At 38.5% G+C, this 24,208-nt stretch overlaps 1 protein-coding gene across 1 annotated transcript in view; it reads right to left on the bottom strand.

Annotated features, from left to right (window-relative positions):
• TMEM141 (transmembrane protein 141) overlaps window positions 1-24,208 on the bottom strand; it is a 103,631-nt gene that overhangs the window by 23,288 nt on the left and 56,135 nt on the right. The window contains exon 3 of the mRNA XM_044057918.1: window positions 10,837-10,920. Within this exon, the coding sequence (XP_043913853.1) occupies window positions 10,837-10,920 (84 nt within the window). The remainder of the gene's footprint in view (window positions 1-10,836; window positions 10,921-24,208) is intronic.

The following is a 24,208-nucleotide window of genomic DNA, read 5'->3' on the forward strand; positions in this document are numbered from 1 at the left end:
ATTGTGATTGAACATCAATTTTATTATTAAATGTTTGTGGAGCTTTTCTCCCTGGCCTGGGCCTCCGCTGAAAATGTTTTTTTCTATGCCAGATGGACATTCCCAGTAAACAAATGGAAAATAAATAAATATTACTTTAACATCGATCATAAATGCATTCACACTTCCTCCCACTCTCAACACAAACACTTAATGTTTTTTTCTTCAAAGGCTTTTTCCAAGTAATTGTAAGACCAATAAAATGAAAACTCAAAAATATGTCTGATTCCAGTATAGTTAACATCAGTAATCCTTACACTCATTTTACTGACAACAATGCAACTTCAGCCAACCAGAGAAAGCTAATTTAGCAGTAATCTGTTTTCCAACTTTGTACTTCATTAAGAAGAAGAAATCAAACTTTCGGTTCCACTCATTTCCTGTGATATGTATAACACATATTACAAAATGCATAAGGCACTATTTTAATAAAAGAAAATCATTCTACCCTTAATTACCCAGAGGGTTTAGAAAACTTCCAAAACTGAATGGCTATCCACTGAATTCAATCATCTTTTAACTCTATGGAAAAAATGGAAACAACTCCCACAACTGACAACTGCGCCTCTTTGCAGCTTTACATAACCTAGCCAAGAAGTCCATTAGAAGACACAAAAGAAAACTCCAAAAATAAGTCACCAGGCTCCCAGGTATGCAACAAGGTCCAGAAGGTTTAGGATTTTTGCTTGGAAGTGTTTGCATAGATATTTTGTATTCCAGCAGACTTGAAAGATTTTTTCTTCCTGTAAATGTTGGAGGTATGATAGGGAAGACAGAGGTAACTGGGGATCTGTGATAGAGGACTGTAATGAGATAGCTGATTTTAAAAAGTTCCATTTACAGTTTTCTGTCAGAAATACTGAGTGACCAAATGGCTTAAAATAAGGAAATGTCCTGCAGAGTACTCTGTCATTTGGCTGCATAGAGCCCTATAATGAACTTACTCCAATTATATTTGCTCCATGTCATACTATTGATGTATGTACTCCTGTAATGTACTCATGCCAAATGTATTTGCTTTCTGTCATTCACTTGTTATCTATGTACGGTATGTTCATAGGTTCATAGGTAGGTACTAGGCTATTGGCCCTAGGGCCTACATAAGCCTAGCCAAAAAGGTGCCCTGGCTTTCGCCATCCAAGAAAATTATTTTCCTGTGCCACTGTTGAGCAGAGCCACAGAAGGGATCCCCGGGGTGAATTTCCTATTTCCCATCCAATTATCAAGATTTTTCTTGAAGAGTGCAAATGAGGAGCTTTGTTTGATATAGATAGGTAGTTTGTTCCAGAGTATGGGGAGTCTCTGGGACAGGAATCTATCCCTCCAGCATGTTCTGTTTATTGTAGTGACCAGGTTTAGGTCCCTAGAGCATGTAGCTCGGAGGGATTGGGATTTCTTTAAGTGGAGCATGTCCAACAGCTCTGGGTTTGACATAGCTTTGTATGTTAGGCAGAGATCGCCTCCAAGTAGGCGATATGCGATGGAGTAAAGCTGGAGTTTTTTGAGACGGTCTGCGTAGGGCATCTGTTTGACGCCGGTAATCATTTTTGTGGGTATTTCTGCGGCCTTTCCAGTTGTTGTAGATGTCTTGTGAGGTACATACCAAAAGGGGCATTGTACTCTATAATGGGTCTAATGAGTGACGCGTAGAGGAGAACAATGACCTCTTTTTTCCTGGATGAGAAACCTTTTGTGATGAGGTGTGCCATGTAGAAGGATTTCCTGACTACTGTAGTGATGTGATTATCAAAGGAGAGACTACTGTCCACCTGTGTCCCAAGGTCTCTTATCACACTTTTGGTGTTAAGTAGACTACTGCCTATGTGGCAGTTCATGGGTACAAGGTTTTTACCAAAGGGGATGAGACAATGCACTTTTTGGCATTGAGCTTGAGGCCATGGTTTTGACAGCAGGCATCTGTCTCAGTGAGGCCCTTTTGTAGGATGTCCACATGATTAGGAGTTTCGATTATGGCTTCTAGTTTGCAGTCATCTGCGAACTTTGTTAGTCAAAGACCTTCTGTGTTAGCCTGTACTTCAGAGAAGTAGATACCAAACAGGATAGGACCCAGGACTGAACTTTGTGTTACTCCACTTGTCACTGGTCTAAAGTTGGATTTGGAGTCTGCTACTTTCACAGTGTGGGTTCTGTCAGTGAGCCAGCTGGCAAACTATCTTGTGACATAGGGATTTATACCTAGTTTAGTGAGTTTATCTATAATTCCAGAGTGGGGAATGGTATTGAAAGCCTTGGCAAGATCCAGATAGGCTGTGTAAACCACCTTACCCTCGTCTACAGCTTTGGTGACTGCTTCAAAGAAGTCTATTAGGTTTAGGAGACATGATCTGCCTTTTACAAACCCAAACTGGGTAGGGTCTAGAGTTTGGAGATTACCAATGTCTCTGTTTATAAGTTCCATGATGACATATTCCACGCCCTAGCAGACCAGGCTCATCAGGCTAATGTGGCAGTAGTCTCCGGGGTTCATGGTGGCTCCTCCTTTGTGGAGTGGGATAACCGTCGTTGTGTGCCATTCAGTGGGCACAAAGCCTGAGGTGAGGCTATGATTGAACATGGTACTTAGGTGGGGTGCCAGTTAGTTCTGTAGTTTGTGTAGAACACAGCCTGGGATGTTGTCAGGTCCCATGGCTGCTGTGATCTTGGCTTTGGAGAGTGTGGTTTTTACCTGTGCAGCCGTGATTACAGGAATTTTGCATTCTTCTGGTATAGAGATGGGTCCTTTGGGGGTGAGAAGGGGGTAAATTTAGCACTGAACCTATTTGCCAGGATGTTAGTAATATCAGTTGGTTCTGTATATTTAGTGCCATTGTGCTGTAACTCAGAGCAGGTCTGAGTGTTGCCATTGAGATTCTTGACATAGCTATAGAATGCTTTGTGGTTGTCCTTAGAATCAGTGGCGATTTTGTTTTTGTAACTAGCTTTGGAGGATTTTATGAGGGATCTCAGCTTCTTACTGTGGTTGACCAGGGAGTTCCTCCAATCATGGGAATTTACTCTTTTTTGCAACAGTTTCTTTCTTCTGTTGTAGAATTTGTTTATGACAGGGGACCACCAAATTGGCTTTATTTTTTTGGAGAATAGCATCTTGGGTCTGTTAGGGAATAGCACGATCAATGCATTCATGTAAGTGCTTATGAAGTGCATTTGTGTAGGATTCAGCAGTCGTATCTCTATTGTCCGTCTGCATGGGTGTCGCGAAGTTTGCCACTTCTGTCTTAAGAAGCGTGAAGTTGGCTTTGGAGAATTTTTTTACGGTAGTTTCCCTAGTGGGGGGTGGGGGCAGGATGTGGATATCTAGGGTGATTAGCTTGTGGTCGGATCTGACCGAGGAATTGACCTTTGGTGTGGAACACCGGTCACCCATGTTGGTAATGACCAGGTCTAGGATATTGCTGCCCCTGGTGGGGGTGTGGATAAGTTGATCCAAGGCGTTGGAATTTATGAATTCCAGAAAACTTTGAGCAAAAGAGTTGGAACATGAGTAGTTTTCCCACTTAATGATGGGGTAGTTGAAATCGCCCATTGTTAGGGTGTTGGGTTGTACCCTAATATTTTCCAGTGTATCAGGAAATAAGGAGTGGGAATCCTGGGGCATGGTGGGGGATCTGTAGCAAGCTACAATTTGGGTTGCGATCTTGCCCAGAGTTAGTTGCACTTGGATAATCTTGGATGCATTATGCTGAGCAACTAGCCTGGAGGTGTGGATATCCTTAATGAATATGGACAGTCCTCCACCTTTACTGTTTCAGTCCAGGTTAGGTGGCCGAAAAGTGTGATATGAATTATAGCCTGGTAATGCAGAGGTGCTCTCTGGAGCCTTGAACCAGGTCTCTGACACTGCACAGATGTCGATGTTCTTCATTTTAAGGAGTGCCTCGAGTGAGTGCATTTTGAGGTTTAGACTTCTGGCACTGAGTAGAATCACCCTCAGATTTTGCTTGCTTGTACCTGTTATGGTGATGAATTTGTCAGTTACCTGGGGAATATTTCTTCCTGGGCCTCCACTGAAAATGGTCTCTTTGGCCAGGTGGACTATCTCAGTAAACAAATGCAAATAAATAAAGTGTAAACCAACTGTATTTGAAGTACTGAATATTGTAAAAGAGATGAAAGAAATGGAAGAGAGATCTTTAGAAAAGGGAAGGAGTAAATGACATAGAAATAAATGGAAATTGTAGGGACAATAAATGCAGAATAATGTTCAGGAATCGGAGGGAGGCTTAAAGAAAGGCAAGAAATGAGCAATATATGGAATGTTGGACTGAATAACAGCTGTTATAAAGAAAGAAAACATATATAATGTATAATGTATGTAAGTAGAAAAAATGGTAATATGGCTTGTTTTTTTTTCTATTAATGTACATTTGCCCATGTCGTAAGTGATAATTTAATAAAGGTGTTTTTAAAAAAAGAAAAGTTACTTCTCTTACATTCTCCCAAACACTTTTCAAAGCTGACCTTCTTACAGCAAGAAAACCTCTTCATGACACCTATCTACAAACACTATTCAATATGGTACAGCAATACTAAATTCTTTAAGGAAATCTTCTGGAGAAAGTTATGTCCCATCAATAAACTCCACATCTCCCACAGACCATGAGCAAGACACATGAATGCCTAAACGAAGCTTACATCGTCCTGAATGAAAAGACATCACATGCATAACTCACACCTTGTTACTCCTAATTGTAGTTTTCATACTGATTTTAGGAGTAAGAGGTGTGAGCAGAGGCAGCGGTTAGCATTGCCGCCTCATAGCAAGAGGCTCTCCAGTTCAATTCTTGGCTGGAGCGCCTTTTGTGCAGAGTCTGCATGTCCTCCCCGTGGTTGAGTGAACTTTAAAGACATGCAGGGATGTGCGTGCATGAGTGGGTGTGCTTTCCTTGAAGGCTGGGCATGGGGCTGGCAACTCGACACTGTAAAAATCCACTGCCAATCATAAGTGGACTGATGATCCGCTGTGGTGACCCCTAACCAGGAAAAGCCAAAAGACATTACTTTTTTACTGATTTTCTTGAACCTTTAATATCGAGGGAGGATTCATAGAGGTTACCACAAAGTGTAAACTAGGTGTACACATGGTGTAATCTTTCTGAGTGACTAGAAAACACAAGCAATTTGGAAGGGATAGTCTTGAATACAGAATGTGTACACTTAATGTAGGTGTTAATGGATCTTACATCATGTATTGCACACCCCACCACCATTCATTCCTCTCTTCCACTTCAAATGCACACATTCCACAAGAGTCTCTATTCTACTTGAGAATATTTCCACTGATACCCCTCCTACATCTGACAATATAAGGCCTTGGTTCATATATCACTGCAGAGAACATCTATATCTTCCTCTCGCCCACATATATATAATCCATGTCTCACACACAAGCTCATGCCACAAGCTTGGAAAATGCTCTAATTAAACCCCCTCCCAAAGCAAACAAACCCAAAAGATACCTCTCACTTCCACCCAATATCCATCATCCCAATTCTGGGCAAACTTCTAGAAAAGATAGTTTACATCCAATTCTCTGTGTCTATCCAGCGCTACCCCACTAAAGACAGAATAGCAAAAAAACTGATTTAAATATACTAAGTTTGAGATGGCCATTTCACAGAATATTCCCTTTTCTCTTAGGTATGACAATCTCAGGGTTGGTGTACAAGTTTGGGGGTGGGGAGGGCTTGCCCCCTTGTAGAAAAAGTTTAAAGCAAAACAGCAATCTTCAAGATTTCCTCTTCTCCTGGATTTTCAGTCTTTTTTTGGCTTGTTGTCACTCAGTATTTGAAATGCTGATATTTTAATAAGGAGCCAAAAAGATCTCCCCTTTCTATCCCAACCAGCCAGAGCACCCATTAGCAAAAGTGTGCTCCTTCCTCAACTTGAATATAGGCTTCCAATTTTTGCATCTGCCACCAAGAAAAATATCACCATACTCTAAACTGTCTCTAACAGGATCGGCTGATTCATTACAAGCTTGCCTCTCTGTATCACCCTAGAAAAACCCAAATGGCTACCCATAAAATAAAGATCTAACCTACTGTTATGATCTCAGCTCCACACATTTACTCCCCTTGCAGGCAGACTTCATGAAAAAAATAAATCATCATACAACCTGAGACTCTACCCACACAAACTCTCATTACCCCTAGAATGAAACTCCACAGAACTGCACATGTTCTGTCCCACCAACTATCATTACCCCAGAACAAAACTCCACAACAATGCACATGCTCCGTCACAGCAACTCTCATTATCCCTAATACCAAACTCCACAGCAATGCACATGCTCCGTCACATCAACTCTCATTATCCCTAGAACCAAACTCCACAGCACTGCACATGTTCTGTCACATCAAGTGTCATTACCCCTAGAACCAAACTCCACAGCACTGCACATGCTCTGTTACACCCACTCTCATTACCCCTAGAACCAAACTCCACAGCACTGCACATGCTCTGTTACACCCACTCTCATTACCCCAGAACCAAACTCCACAGCACTGCACATGCTCTGTTACACCCACTCTCATTACCCCTAGAACCAAACTCCATAGCACTGCACATGCTCTGTTACACTGACTCTCATTACCCCTAGAACCAAACTCCACAGCACTGCACATGCTCTGTTACACCCACTCTCATTACCCCAGAACCAAACTCCACAGCACTGCACATGCTCTGTTACACCCATTCTCATTACCCCTAGAACCAAACTCCACAGCACTGCACATGCTCTGTTACACTGACTCTCATTATCCCTAGAACCAAACTCCACAGCACTGCACATGCTCTGTTACACCCACTCTCACTACCCCTAGAACCAAACTCCACAGCACTGCACATGCTCTGTTACACCCACTCTCATTACCCCTAGAACCAAACTCCACAGCACTGCACATGCTCTGTTACACTGACTCTCATTACCCCTAGAACCAAACTCCACAGCACTGCACATGCTCTGTTACACCCACTCTCATTAACCCTAGAACCAAACTCCACAGCACTGCACATGCTCTGTTACACCCACTCTCATTACCCCTAGAACCAAACTCCACAGCACTGCACATGCTCTGTTACACTGACTCTCATTACCCCTAGAACCAAACTCCACAGCACTGCACATGCTCGGTTACACCCACTCTCATTACCCCTAGAACCAAACTCCACAGCACTGCACATGCTCTGTTACACTGACTCTCATTACCCCTAGAATCAAACTCCACAGCACTGCACATGCTCTGTTACACCCACTCTCATTACCCCTAGAACCAAATGCCACAGCACTGCACATGCTCTGTTACACCCACTCTCATTACCCCTAGAACCAAACTCCACAACACTGCATATGCTTTCTCCTTTCAGGCACCTATCATACCTCTCAACTGTGCAGATATTTGCAGAATGCCCAGATTTTTGGCTCATATTTTTGGTCTGTTCTTCTTAAAATGTGTGGTTTTCTGGCAAATCACTGGGATGATCTGAAGACTGCAGTCATTAAATAATGACATACATTTGTGTTTCAGACTTCAAATCCTTCAGAAAATGTTTGTTTAAACAAACCCTATTATTCCAGCAACTTTCTAAGTTTATAAGAGCAGTATTTAAAATCTGTCCCTATTTTTGGGCCTCTGTCCCCCCGTTTTGTTGGGCTTTGTCCAGATTTCTTGCACTGAGAGACTGAGAGGTATGGCACCTATTCTTTGTCAAGCTCTCCCCATCAACATTAAGGAAATCAGCACTTACTCCAAATTTAGAATTCAACTCAAAAAGCACTTTCTTCATCCAAGTCAAATGTTCCTGCTTCAGTCCAGGACATATCACCTAACACACACTATCCCTATCATTTATTGTATCTGGATGGACCTACTTTAGAAATTAACTGCTTGACTGTAGATTGCACTGTGCTTGTTCACTAGAACGTATATATATTTTCTTCTATGTAACTAGTCTGCACTACTCTATTATTGCTTATATTTCTGTATGTTTTGTTTGTGAAATGTTATGTATTTCACCCATGCTGAATCTGAAATTGGACAATACTGATCTGTGTACTACTCTGGTACACAAATACAGATAAATAAATAAGTAAATGTCTGGTAGATAGGACTAGCCTAACAAGTATATATGAGTTAGTATCCATTACCATACATCACCATCAACCACAACGCCTCCTTCTGAAAAATCAGTTCAGGAATATTTATCAGTCTGGCTCATACATAAGTTAACTGTAAATTTTTCTATTAACATGCAAAAATGTTTTAACTGCCACCTGTTTATTTCAATAACTGTATCTCTCTTGTACTATTAGGCTAGATGTATTGTTTTAATCAAACCAGCAGCTCCCTCTTTTACCCTTCCTGTAGGAGCTTGCATTTAAGGTAATGTCTCACAGCCAATTTAAGTTGTTCATTCACAGCTGAGTGAGTTACTGTCTTTTAACAGCTATGAAGATGCCAATTTATATAGTAATTCAAAACATCTGGGTTATTAAGCCCACTGATGTTAAATAATGCCTAATATCCCACGTTTGTTGTGGCTGAAGTTGTAAGACGGCTCAATCACATGCCCACACTGGACCCACATCCTAGTTTCCAATCAAATCTGCTAACAATCCCACATAAATTCTGCTCTACAGGGTAAGTGACAAACTCCTACAATTCATGTAACTTAGATGCTTGTCCTTCATGCCTTATTCATTAACGAGGCTAAACCACATAAATACTTACACAAATCTAAAGTTCTAATTCCTATATGAATACATAACTGTAAATTACATACAAACAGAAGTTTTGTATTGTTAGAACACTCTCGCTCAGGCTCTTTTCACTGCGGGATTGTCACACATGAGAGTCCCAAGGAAAGAAACATATCAACTCTTGACAGTGCTAGCACAAACAGGCACCAGTGCTGGTAATGGGGGAAGAAACGGCAACCCACTGAAAGGGGAGAGAGAGTATGGGCATTGACAGTTCAGTGCTTAGGTCATACCAATTCCAGGCTGCCCAAATTCTCTACAAAGCAAACTAAAATGACCCAGGGTCATTAAACATTAAAGGATGAGAACAGAAAGATCAACCAGTACATCTCATTTAGGCTACAAGATCAGATACAGTGGTCCTCCACCTTCCAGAGCAAATGTTGGCACCATCATGCTGTAAGACAAGGTAGCCAACTACTTGATATCTCTCTAGTCATATGTAAAAGGCAATAGCACCTTACTAATAGATGCACAATAGAAAAAATACAAGTTTCATACCACCAAAAGAACTTATAAAACAATACACTGCTTGTATACAAGCAGATCAGTAAAGCTGCCTTAACAATATGCAACATTACCGCTGTCTTCTTCCATCAAGATAATATAATATAATCTAGAGGGCTCGAGTGAAATTTGGTATCCCACATGTGACCCACAGGGTGGACTAACAAGGAACAAAGTACAAAGGATTAGTCCAAATAAACCCCCCATTAGCTAGCAGATCTAGGAGACTCTTTCCCTCTCTCTCTGATACCCTCCCTGTGGGAGGAATAAAGATGCCTTGTTGAAGTTTCAAGTAGCTTATTCAGTTAAGCAGGTAGATGGACAAGTGTTCTTGTTCTAAACAATATCAAAGAGAAACCTTCCCACTTTGATTTTTGCCTCTGATACCTTATATACCCCCCTAATTAACCTTATTACTGTATCAGGGAATGCAAATACTTCCATTGCCATACTCATAAAATCCCAGCTTACTTTGTCAAATGCTTTCTTTGGATCAAGACCCACCAACACACAGTGGTATTTTCTTATATTCCGCTCCCCTTTGAATCATCACTGTTCTACTAATGTTGTCAAATGTTTTCCTCCCTTCCACAAAACCACACTGATCCATATCTATCAGTTTTGGTAACACATTTGCCATTCTTTTAAACCATTAAAGACATAAACACTTTATAATCTGGATTAAAATTGAAATAGGCCCATATGAAGCTGATGAGCCTTTACCATCTTTGGGTATTATAGCCAACAAGGATTTTTCCAGAATGTTGGTGCTTTTCTCATTTTAAAATACTGTTAAATAAAACCTTCCAAATCTTCATAACTTTCTTCCCTCCTACCTTCTAAACATCCACCAGAATACCATCTATTTATGGGGACTTTCATGCAGACTGGTTATATGCACTGGTTTTTATCTCATCTCCTATTTTAATTGTTGAGCCTCATCTACTTCTAACCTTTGCATATTTAATTTCTCTATAAATATTTCCATTTGTATTTTTTCTTGACTTCCCCATTTCTCTGCATTATACAAATGTTCACAGAATTTACAAACTATAATACTCCTACAGGATCTCTGGATATTTTTCTTGTTACTGGCTCAAGTTTGGTGGCAACCATTTTTACTTTCTGTTGCCTATGTTGCTGTGCTAAAAGTTTTTGTGCTCTGGAGTTATTATCAAAAAAACAGTTGCTCAACAGCAATCTTTCTAAACACATGCATATTATCCAAGTACTCCCTTATTTTATCTTTAGCACTCTGCAGTTGCATGGACTACAGTTTTTAATTCATTAACAGCGTGCAGATCCTCTACCTATGAGCTTTAAGGCCACAACAATTTATGGAGTTTAAATAAAACATACATATGACATTTTTGTAACATATATTGTGATCTGTAAGTCCTAGTCCTAAAGCGTGCAGAACTCAACTGTTACTCTATGGGCTAATACTGCTAAAAAGCTTTTAAGTCTAGATGATAAAAATAACGTGGTAAGACTAAATCATACATACGAACCTACAGAAAGCAAAATGTTCCACTTCATTGGATATGGAAGCCTCTTGCTCAAAACCTTCTGAAGCACAAAAGCACCAAATGTACCTGTTACAAAAAATATTAAAAATCAGTTTCCATCTGTACTTAACACATTAGGAAAAATGCTGTAGCAACAGTGATGTTTGATTTGCATTACATGAAAACAGTCCAGCCATAAACAAGGAAATCAGATTATGAAGACTCAGTTAATCTAATCAAGATTCACAGTGAAGCCTATCGTCAAACAGTGGTGCCTACTTGTACAGTGAATACATTATTATTTGCTCTTAATACCGTGGCATTACAGTGGTCTCACCTATAATAGCCATTCCAAGCAGCAGTGCTGAATGGGTAGAGTGGGGAGGGCTGGTTACTGCAGTGTGCAAAAGTACTGAATTCCTACCATGAAAAGTGCATAATGTTTGTTTTATAGAGTTCCTATCCCACCGACTATATTTAGACACTGTCTGCTCAATGTCTAGGGTTTTATTTTACTTTAATTTTTTTCTATTTGATAACTAGGTGGGTGAGCTGCTAATCTGATCCTTTTCAGCCATGAAGTACACTGCTGACTGATGTAAATAGGTACCACCCTTCTGGCCTCTCACAAATACTTTAAACCAATGCTTGTAATTCAGAGGAAGCCTCTCTCCCTCCAACGTTTATGTAGCATCATGATTGTTGTTATAAATCAATACAGCATACCAAAGGTGCAGGCATTGTACTAGAGTGCATCAAAGATGCTTCCTATGCAACTAATCAGCATGTACTCTCAGTGCCACAGAGATGCAACCCGATAGCATGCACAGCATACTAGGATGTAGAAACAGGGCAGTCAAAAAAATGGATACAATATTTCAGACAGGGTCTCCTGAGATGCTGGGGTTGTATCTCTTTGCTTCAGGCCATTGCATTATTTATTTATTTGTCTTTGCTTACCATAAAAGTCCAATTGGGGAATGCCTGTTTTCAGTGGAGGCCCAGGGAGAAAAGCTTCAGTAAATTACATTTACATTTACAATTTCAATGCATACAACAAACAAGAAGTACATTTACAATAATTAAACTTGCAGTATACAGAAGTACCAATACTAGAAATGCATTTAAATAAAGTTTAGCAGACTGTATATCTCAGTTTACAGTGTGCAAAGTATATTGTATTACAGACGAATGAAAGACAAATAAACAGATGGGCTATCTATCAAGACAGGGCAGGGGTGAGAGAAACTTGTCAAATACATATGATGTGAAATATGGGATTTGATATAAGCTAGACAGGAAACAGGGCATTAGTGGGGAGAGAAAGATATGACATATATGGTGACATTATGACATACAGCAAGTCCCTACATTGAAAGGCCCCTGACATTTATGAAGAATGATCTATATAACACAACAGAGGACTAACTAGCATTCTCAACACAGGGCTAACTAGCATTCTACTATGCCACAAAGGTTGCCATGAGACAGGTCTGCCTTAATCTCTTATGAATTTGTTCTACACAGGAACATGCAGTAATATTTATGAATTACACAGTTACTTTACCACCAGCACTGCACTGCATGGTGACATTTATAATGTTGTTACCCTATCATCAGTACTGCATGGCACATTGAATTTTATGAATCAGTCTATTACTCTGCCATCAGCACTGTGGCACAGTGACATTTATATACAATATTGTTACACTATCATTAGTACTGCATGTCACACTGAATTTTATGAATCAGTCTATTACGTTGCCATCAATACTGTATGGCAAAGTGATGTTTATGAATCACACTAATACGTGTATTCTCATATGTAAGTACTAGGCAATCAGTCTGTGGACCATTACAACCCTAGGCAAAACCCTATTCAAAACTCCCCTCTAGCCTCAAGGAGGGCAAGACAAGATTAGACCAGGGGAAAATTTGAGGCTGCTCATCCAATTATCTAGGTTTACCTCGAAGGTCCTCTGCAAATTTAGTTAACCATGGGCGAGGAGTGCTAGCCTGAGGGTCTGAGAAAGAGATGTCAAATAGGAGATGGCCCAAAACTGAAGCCTGTGGTACATCACTGGTAATTTGTTTGATTTTAGAAGTGGTATTTGCGACTCTAACCACACAGGCTCTGTCAGATAATCGATTAGTTATCCAATTCATAATACAAGGATTTATATTCATATTTACAAGCCTATCAATAATGCCTGTATGGGGAATAGCGTCCAAGGCCTTGGCCAGGTCTAGCTATGCTGTATACACTGTGTAACCCCATTCCACTGTTTTGGATACTTTTTCAAAGAAGTTAATGAGGTTAAAGAGGCAGGACCTTCCTTTGATAAAGCTGAACTGATGAGGGAGTAGGGTTAGGAGATTTCCAATGTCCAGGTTAATGAGGCGTGAGTTAATTCACCACAAAGCTTAACATTAAAGACTAGTGGGATTAATGGGTCTACAGTTACCAAGGTCCATAGTTCGGCCATCCTTGTGTAATGGCATTACAATGGTTGCTTTCCAGGTTCAGGATGCAACCTGTAGAGAGGCAAGGATTAAAAAGGTTAAGTAGGGGGTTCAGAAATGCCATATTCGGCCCTGATAATCAGACAACCTGCTAAGTTCTCTGGCCCCACCCCACCACCAGCACTGCATGGCAGACTTGTGTTTATGCATCTAGTGTTACTCTGCCATTGCTAGGCATGGCAAAGTGATGTATATGAATCACACTGCTACCTGGCATCAACACTGTACGCACATTAGGGAAGCATCAACATCTTAGAAAAGAGCTTGGTGGTTGTCTTACCTAAGGATGTAAAAAGAGCTGTCAGGCCCAACTTCATACAGATCCATTTCAATTTTAAACCATGATTATGAAGTGTTTGTGTCTATACTAGCTAAAAGAATGGCAAAGGTGTAGCCAAAATTGATAGGTATGGATCACTGTATTTTTGTGTAGGGAAGAAAAACATTTGACAACATTAATAGAACAATGATTATCAAGAGGGAAACAGAATGAAAGAAAATGCCACTGTTGATGGTCGGTCTTGATGCAGACAAAGCATTCAACAAAGTAAGCCGGGATTGTATGAGTACGGCAATGGGAACATTTGCATTCTCTGATACAATAATAAGGTTAATTAGGAGGATATATGAAGGAAGTGTTTGCATGGGTATTTCCTATACCCCCAAGCCGATTCAATAATTTTTCCAGTGGTAGATAGCAAACGTTGAAGATGTGATGGTTAAGAAAGAGATAACTGAGAAATGCATTTTGGGAGTGTAGTCAGATGCCAAATTTTAATGTTTCCCCGCACAGTACTCTGTCAGAAATATTAGATAATACAGAATAAGAGCAGTGCAACCAAAAAACAGATGCCAACAAAACTTATAAACAAAACAAAAACAGCCATCCTGGGTAAAAATGCTGGCTAACACAGCTGTAGAAGCAGTGTGTACAGAAAAATTGGTTGTCCAAGCTTAAAATAATGCATAAAAATCTACTTTATTAACGATCCGTTAAGTGCTTTTGTCCATATACAAATCCAACTGGGATCAGAACAACTAAACTGGAATTAATTAGCCTTTATATAATACAGCTTATTAATTCATTCTATTAGGCTCTTAAAGGAACCTTGTCACAATAAAAATGCCCAATCAAAAACATTAAAATAACAATTAAATACAATTGAATGACGCTTGTTTAAACACTAAAAATATAAAGTTTACACTATTTCTTATAAATGTTTAAACTTCATCATCCGTTTTTTATAAAAATTGTGAAAATAAATATGGCTGACATTCTTTTCTTTCTACAAAGTGCAGGCTCTTTCCTTAAGTAATGGAATACTGGTCAAGTTTTCGTTAAGTCCAGGGGAACCTGTGGCATTCAACCTAAGTTGCTAAGGCATTTCTCTTATCTCTAAATCGAATTCCCACCACCCTCCTCTAGAACTGATAGGTACTATATCCAAAATACCAAATTTAAATGTTCTAATGCCTTTACATTCCTGGCTGTGCTTATAAAGGGAGTTATTAGGATTACCTTTAGTTATAGCAAAGAGATACTCGTAAATTCTTTTTCGGAAGGTTCTCTCCATTTTTCCTACAAAAACATCTCCACAAGTAACACAAACAGCAATATAAATTAAGCCCTTAGTCCCACAGTCACCCTTTTTCAATAATATACTAAAGGGTACATGTTGCAAAGTAATAATCTGTTGTTCTATTATATACAGTGGATGTAAAAAGTGTACACACTCCTGTTAAAATGCCAGTTTTTTTGTGATATAAAAAAATGAGACCACAAAAAATCATTTCAAAAATTTTCCCACATTTAATGTGACCTATAACCTGTATAATTCAATTGAAAAACAAATCTGTTAGGGGGATAAATATAAAAAATAAAAAACGTACAATAAGCTGGTTGCATAAGTGTGCACACCCTTATTCTAATACTTTGTTGAAGCACCTTTTTTTTAATTACAGCATTCAGTCTTCTTGGGTACACACCTGCAATCAACTAAAGAGAGTATGATTAACCCCAAATAAAGTTCAGCTGTGCTGGTAGGATTTTCCTGACATTTACTCAGTTGTCTGCTACAGCAAAAGCCATGGTTCGCAGACAGCTTACAAAGCATCAAAGGGATCTAATTATTGAAAGGTATCAGTCAGGAGAAGGCTACAAAAAAATTTCCACAGCATTGGTTATACCATGGAACACAGTGAAGACAGTCATCAAAAAGTGGAGAAAATATGGGACAACAGTGACGACTCAAAGAACTGGATATCCATCCCAAATTGATAAAAAGACAAGATGAAAACTGGTCAGGGAGGCTGCCAAGAGACCTACAGGAACACTGAAGGAGTTGCAGGAATTTCTGGCAAGTACTAGTTTTGTACTACATGTGACCACAATCTCCTGTATTCTCCATATGTTTGGTCTATGTAGTAGGGTTGCAAGATGGAAGCCTTTTCTTACACAGAAAAACATCCAGGCCCAGCTAAAATTTGCAAAACAATACATCAAGCCTCTCAAAAACATGTGGGAAAATATATGTTATGGTCTGATGAGACCAAGGTTGAACTTTTTGGCCATAATTCCAAAAGGTGCATTTGGCGCAAAAACAACATTTCACATCGCCAAAAGAACACCATCCCCATGGTGAAGCATGGTGGTGGCAGTATCATGCTTTGGGGTTGCTTTTCTTCAGCTGAAACTGAGGCTTTAGTCAAGGTGGAGGGAATTATGAACAGTTCCAAATACCAGTCACTTTTGGCCCAAAACCTTCAGGTGTCTGCTAGAAAGCTGAAGATGAAGAGGAATTTCACCTTTCAACACAACAATGACCCCAAGCATACATCCAAATCAACACAAGAATGGCTTCACCAGAAGAAAATTAAAGTTTTGGAATGGCCCCGCCAGAGCCTAGACCTAATTCCAATAGAAAATCTATGGGGCGACCTGAAGAGGGCTGTGCACAAGAGATGCTCTCGCAATCTGACAATTTTGGTGTACTTTTGCAAGGAAGAGTGGGCAAATATTGCCAAGTCAAGATGTGCCATGCTGATAGACTCCTACCCAAGAAGGCTGAATGCTGTAATTAAATCAAAAGGTGCTTCAACAAAATATTAGTTTAAGGGTGTGCATACTTATGCAACCTGCTTATTGTACGTTTTTTATTTTTTATATTTTCCCCTAATAGGTTTGTTTGTTTTTCAATTGAATTGTACAGGTTATAGGTCACATTAAAGGCGGGAAAAGTTTTGAAATGATTTATTGTGGTCTCATTTTTTTACATCACAAAAATTAGGCATTTTACAAGGGTGTGTAAACTTTTTATATCAACTATAAGGCCATTGTTTATAAGCACCACACGTTGTCGTTCCCTTTACAGGTATTTTAAAAAATAGCCAGGAGTCATTTAAATAAAACATAGTGATTTGGACAATGGAGTTCACAAGTTGGTCAGTACATTCAGAGATGTCCTCAATATTATTATTTATTTAGAAATATTAGGTAAGCAAATGGCTGTAACTATGGGCATGATGTTTTGAGCTGGGACACAGGATCTGAATTGCCTAGACATAGTAAAGCCTTATTAAATTTAATTCTGTTGGTTGCCAAAAAAAAAGCAATTACTACAAACTTGAAATCAAAGTCTAAACCCAAAGTTTTGGATAAGAGAGGCAAATTAAGTTGTTGCCATCTATGAAAATTCTGTAAGATGCCCATCCATACTTTCATGAGGTTATTCTGATACATAGATTGAGAAGTATGATCAAATTGTATTAACAGTCACTTGAAGGAGTAGTTAATTCTGAATGGGGACTCTGTGAACAGATGTTCTTTATGGCCTATTGGGTTTATAAGGAAAATCAGTAATTTCTTTGGATTAATTAGATAGTTCAAAACTTTAGAAAATGAATCTATTGTATCAGATAATCTCTTAATGTCTGAGATGGGGCGTTCAAAATAGATATTTAAGTCATCCGCATATGCCGATAGACTTACCTTGACACTTAATGTTTTGGGGATGGAGTGAAATGTGATTTAGGCTACTGAAAGCAATAGGGGCTTGGGGTAAAGGTTAAAAAGATAGGGTGATAAGGGGCATTCCTGTCTAGTTCCATTCAGTATTCTGATAGGTTTGGATAAGGTCTTATTAATGTAAAGATAGGTATAACTTTTACTATATACATTTTCAATAATATTGATAAGACTCTTGGTAATGCTGAAATGGGACATGGTAGTTAATAAAAACTTCCATTTTACCTTAGCAAAGGCTTTACAAGCATCAAGTATTAGACCATATTTCGGGTTATTATTATTCTTGTTGAGATGTAACATAGCATCTAACGTTAAAGTATTATCCCAAGTCTGTCTATTTAGCATGAAACCTGTTTGTTCATGGAGAGATTATGAAAGGCATAACTTTCTTCAGTCTTTCGGCTAAAATTGATGACAGAATTTTAATATCTACATTTAGTTGGGATATGGGTCTGTAATTATGTGGGTTGGATTTATCCAAGGGTTTTTTGGGAATGAAAATTGTTTTAGAGTTATTAAGCTGATAGTAAGATATTCCATAAATTTTAATGTTGTTGTGCACTTTTAATAGTATTGGTGACAGAGTTACATTAAGAGTTTTATAAAATTCTGAAGTGTATCCATCCAGGCCGGGTGCTTTGCCCCTTTTCAGTCTCCCTATAGCATCAGTTACTTTTGTTTAGTTCAATGGGAGCATCTAGGAATTCTACATACCGTTTACTTAATTTAGGGAATGTTATCTTATCAAGGAATTCTGTTATTTCTTTGTAAGAGGATTGTTGGTTATTCATGCTATATAGTTCGGAGTAGATCAGGTGAAAAAGATCAAGTATTTGGGTATCTGATTTAAATACCCTATCTTGGTGATGGAGAAGCAAAATTCTATCTATTTCTTGTTTATTTGCAATAATACTTGCTAGGACTTTGGATGGAAAGTGTGCCCATTCTGAATATCTGGCTATGCATTTCAGTTCATACATAGAATCATTTGTTGATGTAGTTCATGTAATTGTCTTTGGGTATTATTTATTAGGTTTTCAATATCGTGATCGGGTTTGTCTTGATGCTTTTTTTTTTAAATCTACCAAGTCCGCAACTAACTTACTTTCTCTTCCTAATGCAACTTTTTAAAAGTAGGTAGCTTTTTGGATAAGGACCCCCCCCCCAAGCTGTGTTTTACAGGGCACCCATTGGATATCATGTGGAATATTTATGTCTTCCATGCTATTGTTTAGCTGTATTAAAATGTTAGACATTTCCCAAATTATTTTTGAGTTGTGTAGTAGGTTATTACTTAAGGACCAGTTACAGTTCTTGACCCTTTTGCCAAGCTGGTAGGAAAATAAAGCTTTAAGGTAAGTCTAGAATGATCCGAGAAGTGTCTCGGGTCCGTGTGATATTTAATATCTCCTTCTGTCAGTGATTCTGAAATAAGGAAAAAGTTTATCCTAGACCAAGTATTGTGACATTTAGAAAAGTAAGTGTATAGACCTTTACTCTCCTGCCCTTCACCAAATGAAATAGGGTCTATTAAACATAAGTCAACGGCAATTATAAGGATGAATGTCCTACCTAAACTACTGTATCAGTTCAATGTGTTAAACCTAGTCATCCCTAACAATTTCTTTCAAAAGATTAATAAAGAGATGGCTAAGTTTATATGGTTCCCAAAAGCGACTAGAATAAGTATCAAAAATTATGCTATCCTAAGCTAAAAGGAGGTCTAAGTTTGCCCAATTTCCTTCTTTATTATTTGATAATATGCGCAAGCAGGGTTTTCCAAATCTCAAACTTTACTCAAGAAGACAACGCATGGTGCCCCCAATGGGCAATGACACTGTTATGTCGCCAACAACAATACATCCTTTAGGACACAAACTTCCTTTTCCCATCAGAACACAAACCAAAGAGAAGAGGGTTCGCTCCAACAGCAGGGGGCGACACAAGAGGAAGCTTTCACCAGATACTTCCATGAATCGGAGTATCAAGAAAATGTGGGAAAAGAACAAATAAGAGAAAAACAAATAGGAACAAATTCTATTTTGAATTTGTCAAGTCAAGTCCTTAGTACATACGAGCTACAGGTCCTTTCCAAGGGCCTAACTTTTATTCCTAGTAGGAGTAGTCGACTTGAGGAGACCCTCAAGGACTTTAAATTATTTATAAGGAATCTTTCCCTTAAAATTCATTTCAGGAATTCAGGGGTTATTATGCAGACTGGCATGCTTAGGAAACCAAGTCTGTTTGTTCCACCTATACACCCGTTAGTGGCTGCGTATAGTAAATTAGTTGAGGACGACATATATCGGATGAATAAAACACAGAATATGCCTAAGAGAGGTGGTTTTAATTTGAATTACAAACAGAGAGAGGCGTTGGAGGCCCTACGTCAGAATCATGACATTACAATACGTCCAGCAGATAAGGGAGGGGGCATTGTCATTTTTGACACTGACAGATACAACAGTGATATGATTCATATGTTGATGGAAGACAAGTTTTATGAAACTATCTCTGAGCAGACAGTAGACAGGATTATACATAGAGTTCAGTCTAATCTCCTCAGTTTATTCACAGATGGGGTTATAGATCAAGATTTCTTCAATTCTCTCCAAGTTATTCACCCTCTACTACCGACTATACAGGGCCTTCCGAAGATCCACAAAGATCTGATAAGACCCCCCATGAGACCAATAGTAGCGGGTAGAGGGTGGATTACAGAACCACTATCCTTGTACATAGAACTTCAGTTGAGACCCTTAGTAGAAGATAATGTTATTATTCTTAGAGATACAAAACAATTTTTACTTGATTTTTATGAGTTCATTAAATCAATCACCAATGTAGAACATCTTTTGTGGGTTACCATGGACGTGCAGTCCTTGTTCACGGTAATCCCAAACAGGGAAGGGATGGATATGGTCAGGTGCCTTATGGACAGGTCAAGTTCTTTCAATTCTAGTGACATAGATTTGATTCTTTCATTACTGGAGATGGTTTTAGAGTCTAATGTGTTCTGTTTTCAAGAACAAACATTTTTGCAGAAGGCTGGCGTAGCTATGGGCACTTCATGTGCCAATAGCTACGCCAACCTGGTAATGGCCGAATGGGAACATCGACACTTGTTTAGACATCCATTATATACGTCTTATGTACCATTCTACAGACGGTTTGTCGATGACCTGTTTTTTGTTTGGACAGGTACGCTGCCAACCCTGAATGAGTTCCTAGGACAGTTAAATGAGTCCCTCTGGTTTCTTAAATTCACAATGGAATGGTCAGACACCAAGATTCCATTCCTAGATATATACGTTGAGAAGATGAATGGAGGTATAGTGAATACAGGTCTATATAGGAAAGATAGTCATAAGAATATGCTGTTACATCGTACTAGCATGCACCCCGGATATGTATATGAGAACATTGTCCGGGGACAATCTATGAGACTCTCCAGGTATACACCCATTGACACCAATTTTGACATGGGGTTGGAAGACTTGGGTGCCAGGCTTAGGGAACGAGGTTATCATGACAGGGACATTGCCAAAGGGATGGAATCCATCACCACCCTTAGGAACAACAGGGCCATGCCATATTTTTCAGAAGGTGCATCCAGTTTTTATACAGGAACTGTTGCAATTTCATCTAACATAGATCACATGACATCGAATGTCAAGGTTTCATTTCCCCTTTATTACACCAGTGATGTCCGTACTCTTAAGGACATCTATATTAGACATTGGCATGTCCTATCCGTGGACCCATCCATCAATAGATTAGTAGGTGAAGGACCCAAGTTTGTTCATAGGAACAAAAAGAACCTCAAACAACTGCTATGTTATCCCAACAACAACACCATCACTACACCTTCTGATGATAGACACATGGTTCCGTGTAATAGATGTAATTTCTGTAACTATATCTTGTGTGACCCCATTTTCAAATATCCCTATGGTAAAGGCAGTTTCAAGATATGTGTGCCGGGCAATTGCCAGTCCAAGGACATAGTATATTTGGCATCATGCGTATTATGTCCAGCCTTTTATGTAGGCAAAACGAATCGGACACTCAGAGACAGAATACGTGAGCATGCCTATCATATTAGGAAAGGCACTTTGACCAATGCACTTGCCAAACATACCAGTGAACATGGCAGTGATCATAAATTCAAATTCAGGATACTTGAACACATATCCAGAAGTCATAGAAGGGGAGATGTTGAGAATTACACTGAGACCCGTGAGATAAACTGGATTATCAAATTCAGGGCTGACGTACCACCAGGCATTAATGGCAAGGTTCCTTTACGTCCCCTGTTAAAATCAAGAAGGATTAGAGTTTTTAAATAAGTCACAAGTTTATAATAAAATGATGATCTGTCATTATTTAGATTTATGCATTGTCAAGATGCAGTATATCATATTGCCTTTTATATATAATTATTTGTGGCTTTGAAATGTTTTATGATTTTTTAAGTTATGTCTTTTTATGTCATGTCTTTTTAAATTTTATTGTGATTGGCGCCCTTTTTTGGATAAATATGGCTGCAACTTTTATTTAATTGTATTTGGTCTGAAGAAGCTACAACAGCGAAAGCGCTTACCATTTTTTATCTAAATAAACCTGTGTTTTTTCAACTTGAAGTGACTGGCAAGCTCATTGTTATTTGAATAACGAAGATACATTTTTTTGGACTTCTTTGAGATTTCATCATTGTTTTGCTCTACGGACTGCTTTTTATGTTATTTGGTTCCTGGTCCTGTCTATAGTAGAGCATTAACTCCGTTTGTACTTTATTTTATAAGTTCTAGTAAAGCTGAATTAAAATGGACCAGTCCTATTTTATATGGAATAATACTAAATAAGCCAGTAACATCCACTGGCAGAAAAATACAGTCTTCTGTAAAAAAGTCATGTTTGATTTTACTCAAAAAAATCATAGGAGTCCCTTAAAATATATGGTGTATTCTTCAGCACATTTTTAAGTGTCTGGTCTATACAAAAATGCTACTGAATATGTTTTTGACACTTGTGCTGCTACTATAAATCTATATGGGGGGGGGGTTCCTCCTGGTCCTTGTGTACTTTAGGGATTCCAAAAATTGCTGGTACAAGTGGGTTTTTCAAACCCAAAAATTTGTAGGTGCCCAGGGAAATCACACCTTGGATTAAAATGTCCTCTAGGAACAAATCTATCTTTTTGTATACAATGTTGATTTAATTTTTAGAGACTGTTGTATACTTACTTATGTCATATAATGTGTTAAGGATTTTAATTATATAGTCATTACTGTGTACTAGTACTACTCCTCCAACATTATCGGGCTTCATCACCCTGATGGACTTATTCTCTATGAAAGATTTTTAAATTAACCGTTTGTCTTTATTCAAGTTATTGTAAAATCTTATCTTGTTTTGTGTAATTCATATAAACCTCTCTCACAGCATTTCTCAAAAAGAGCTATGGTGGAATGGAGGGGTATTAAATATACTTTTCTTTTTACATATAATGTGAGTAGTGTTGGTATTGTGACCACTGTGAGAAAAAATGTTAAAAGGATGATTTTCTAAGTAAACAACCTTAATTCCTGCAAAAGATCTAAAATGTCTTGGGAGCTGTTAGACACAAATTTAAATCCCTTGCTAAAAAGTGTGAAGTGTTCCTTAGTTATAACTTGGTTTCTCTGGTTAAATATTTTACATTTTTTGCATGTGTATACCTTCCCCTCATTAATTAAGTTACCAGTAAGTGGATCTCTCAGCTACTGTTAATTGCAGTTGTCTTTTGTTTTTTCTCTCCCTCTTCCCCTGCCTCTTTGTTTCCCCAGCCCTGGCGCATTTGGTAAGGGTGAGTTGGGGGGACTTCATATAACAGATTCCCTTGTGGTTCTTTGGGTCTTGCCCCAAGCCTTTCTGACCTACGGGCTATAGGGGGAAATTCAGCACTGACATCTAGTAGGGGGAAAATAGACCCGCCATTTAAATTATTAAAATTTTGTTTGGTATTTGGGTCTTACAAAAGTCCTTAGAAGTACACCAGTCATTCATCCCTGCTTCGTTGATACTGGGGACATGTAAGTCCAAAGACTTGATGTTTTTTTGGAACAGGGTAAACTTTGTTGTTCATGTAGTCATTTTCATCCCTCACAATTTTTTTTCTTTTCCCTTTTCATAACTATTTTACACTTTTCATCTATTCTAACAAACATTTGGTTGCATTTATGTTTGCTGTATTCAAAAAGTAGACCATCAAGTATGTTGTTGTTCAATGTAATTTCTTCATATAAAGTGTTTATTTGGGAAGTGTGTTAATAATAAATTTAATCAATTCAAATCCATGTTTGTTAAACATATCTTTTAGTTCTTTGTATGAATCACTATTCATAGGTACACCATTAGAAAATGTATACAATCTAAGACCTTTTGGTACTCGTTTTACATTAAGACATTCATTAAGGAAACTGCTGTCTAAGTTTCATACTTTCAACAATCTTTTTTCTGAAGTCACAATTAAAGTTAATAAATTACCTTCTGGGGTTACAAAACAATCTCTAGTCTTTGCATTCAAAAAACCCAAGTCATGGTGATACCAGTCATTCACAATTCTGCTATCCCCATTCAAAGTGTTGTCATTTGGTGTTTTACAACAACATGAGATAGCCTGCAGTAGGTCGAAACATTAGGCTGAATAACTTCAGAATCCAACAGGTAAACATCTGGTATCCTTGACATCATCTTCAGATGTACTATGTTTGCTTTAGTCATTGGTACAATTATCTATTATCTTTTTCATTACTTTATATTCTCATTGCAACCATCTAATCAATA

The sequence above is a fragment of the Protopterus annectens genome, chromosome 16.part0 (assembly GCF_019279795.1).
Source record: "Protopterus annectens isolate FY-2018-M chromosome 16.part0, PAN1.0, whole genome shotgun sequence".
Lineage (NCBI taxonomy): Eukaryota > Metazoa > Chordata > Ceratodontiformes > Protopteridae > Protopterus > Protopterus annectens.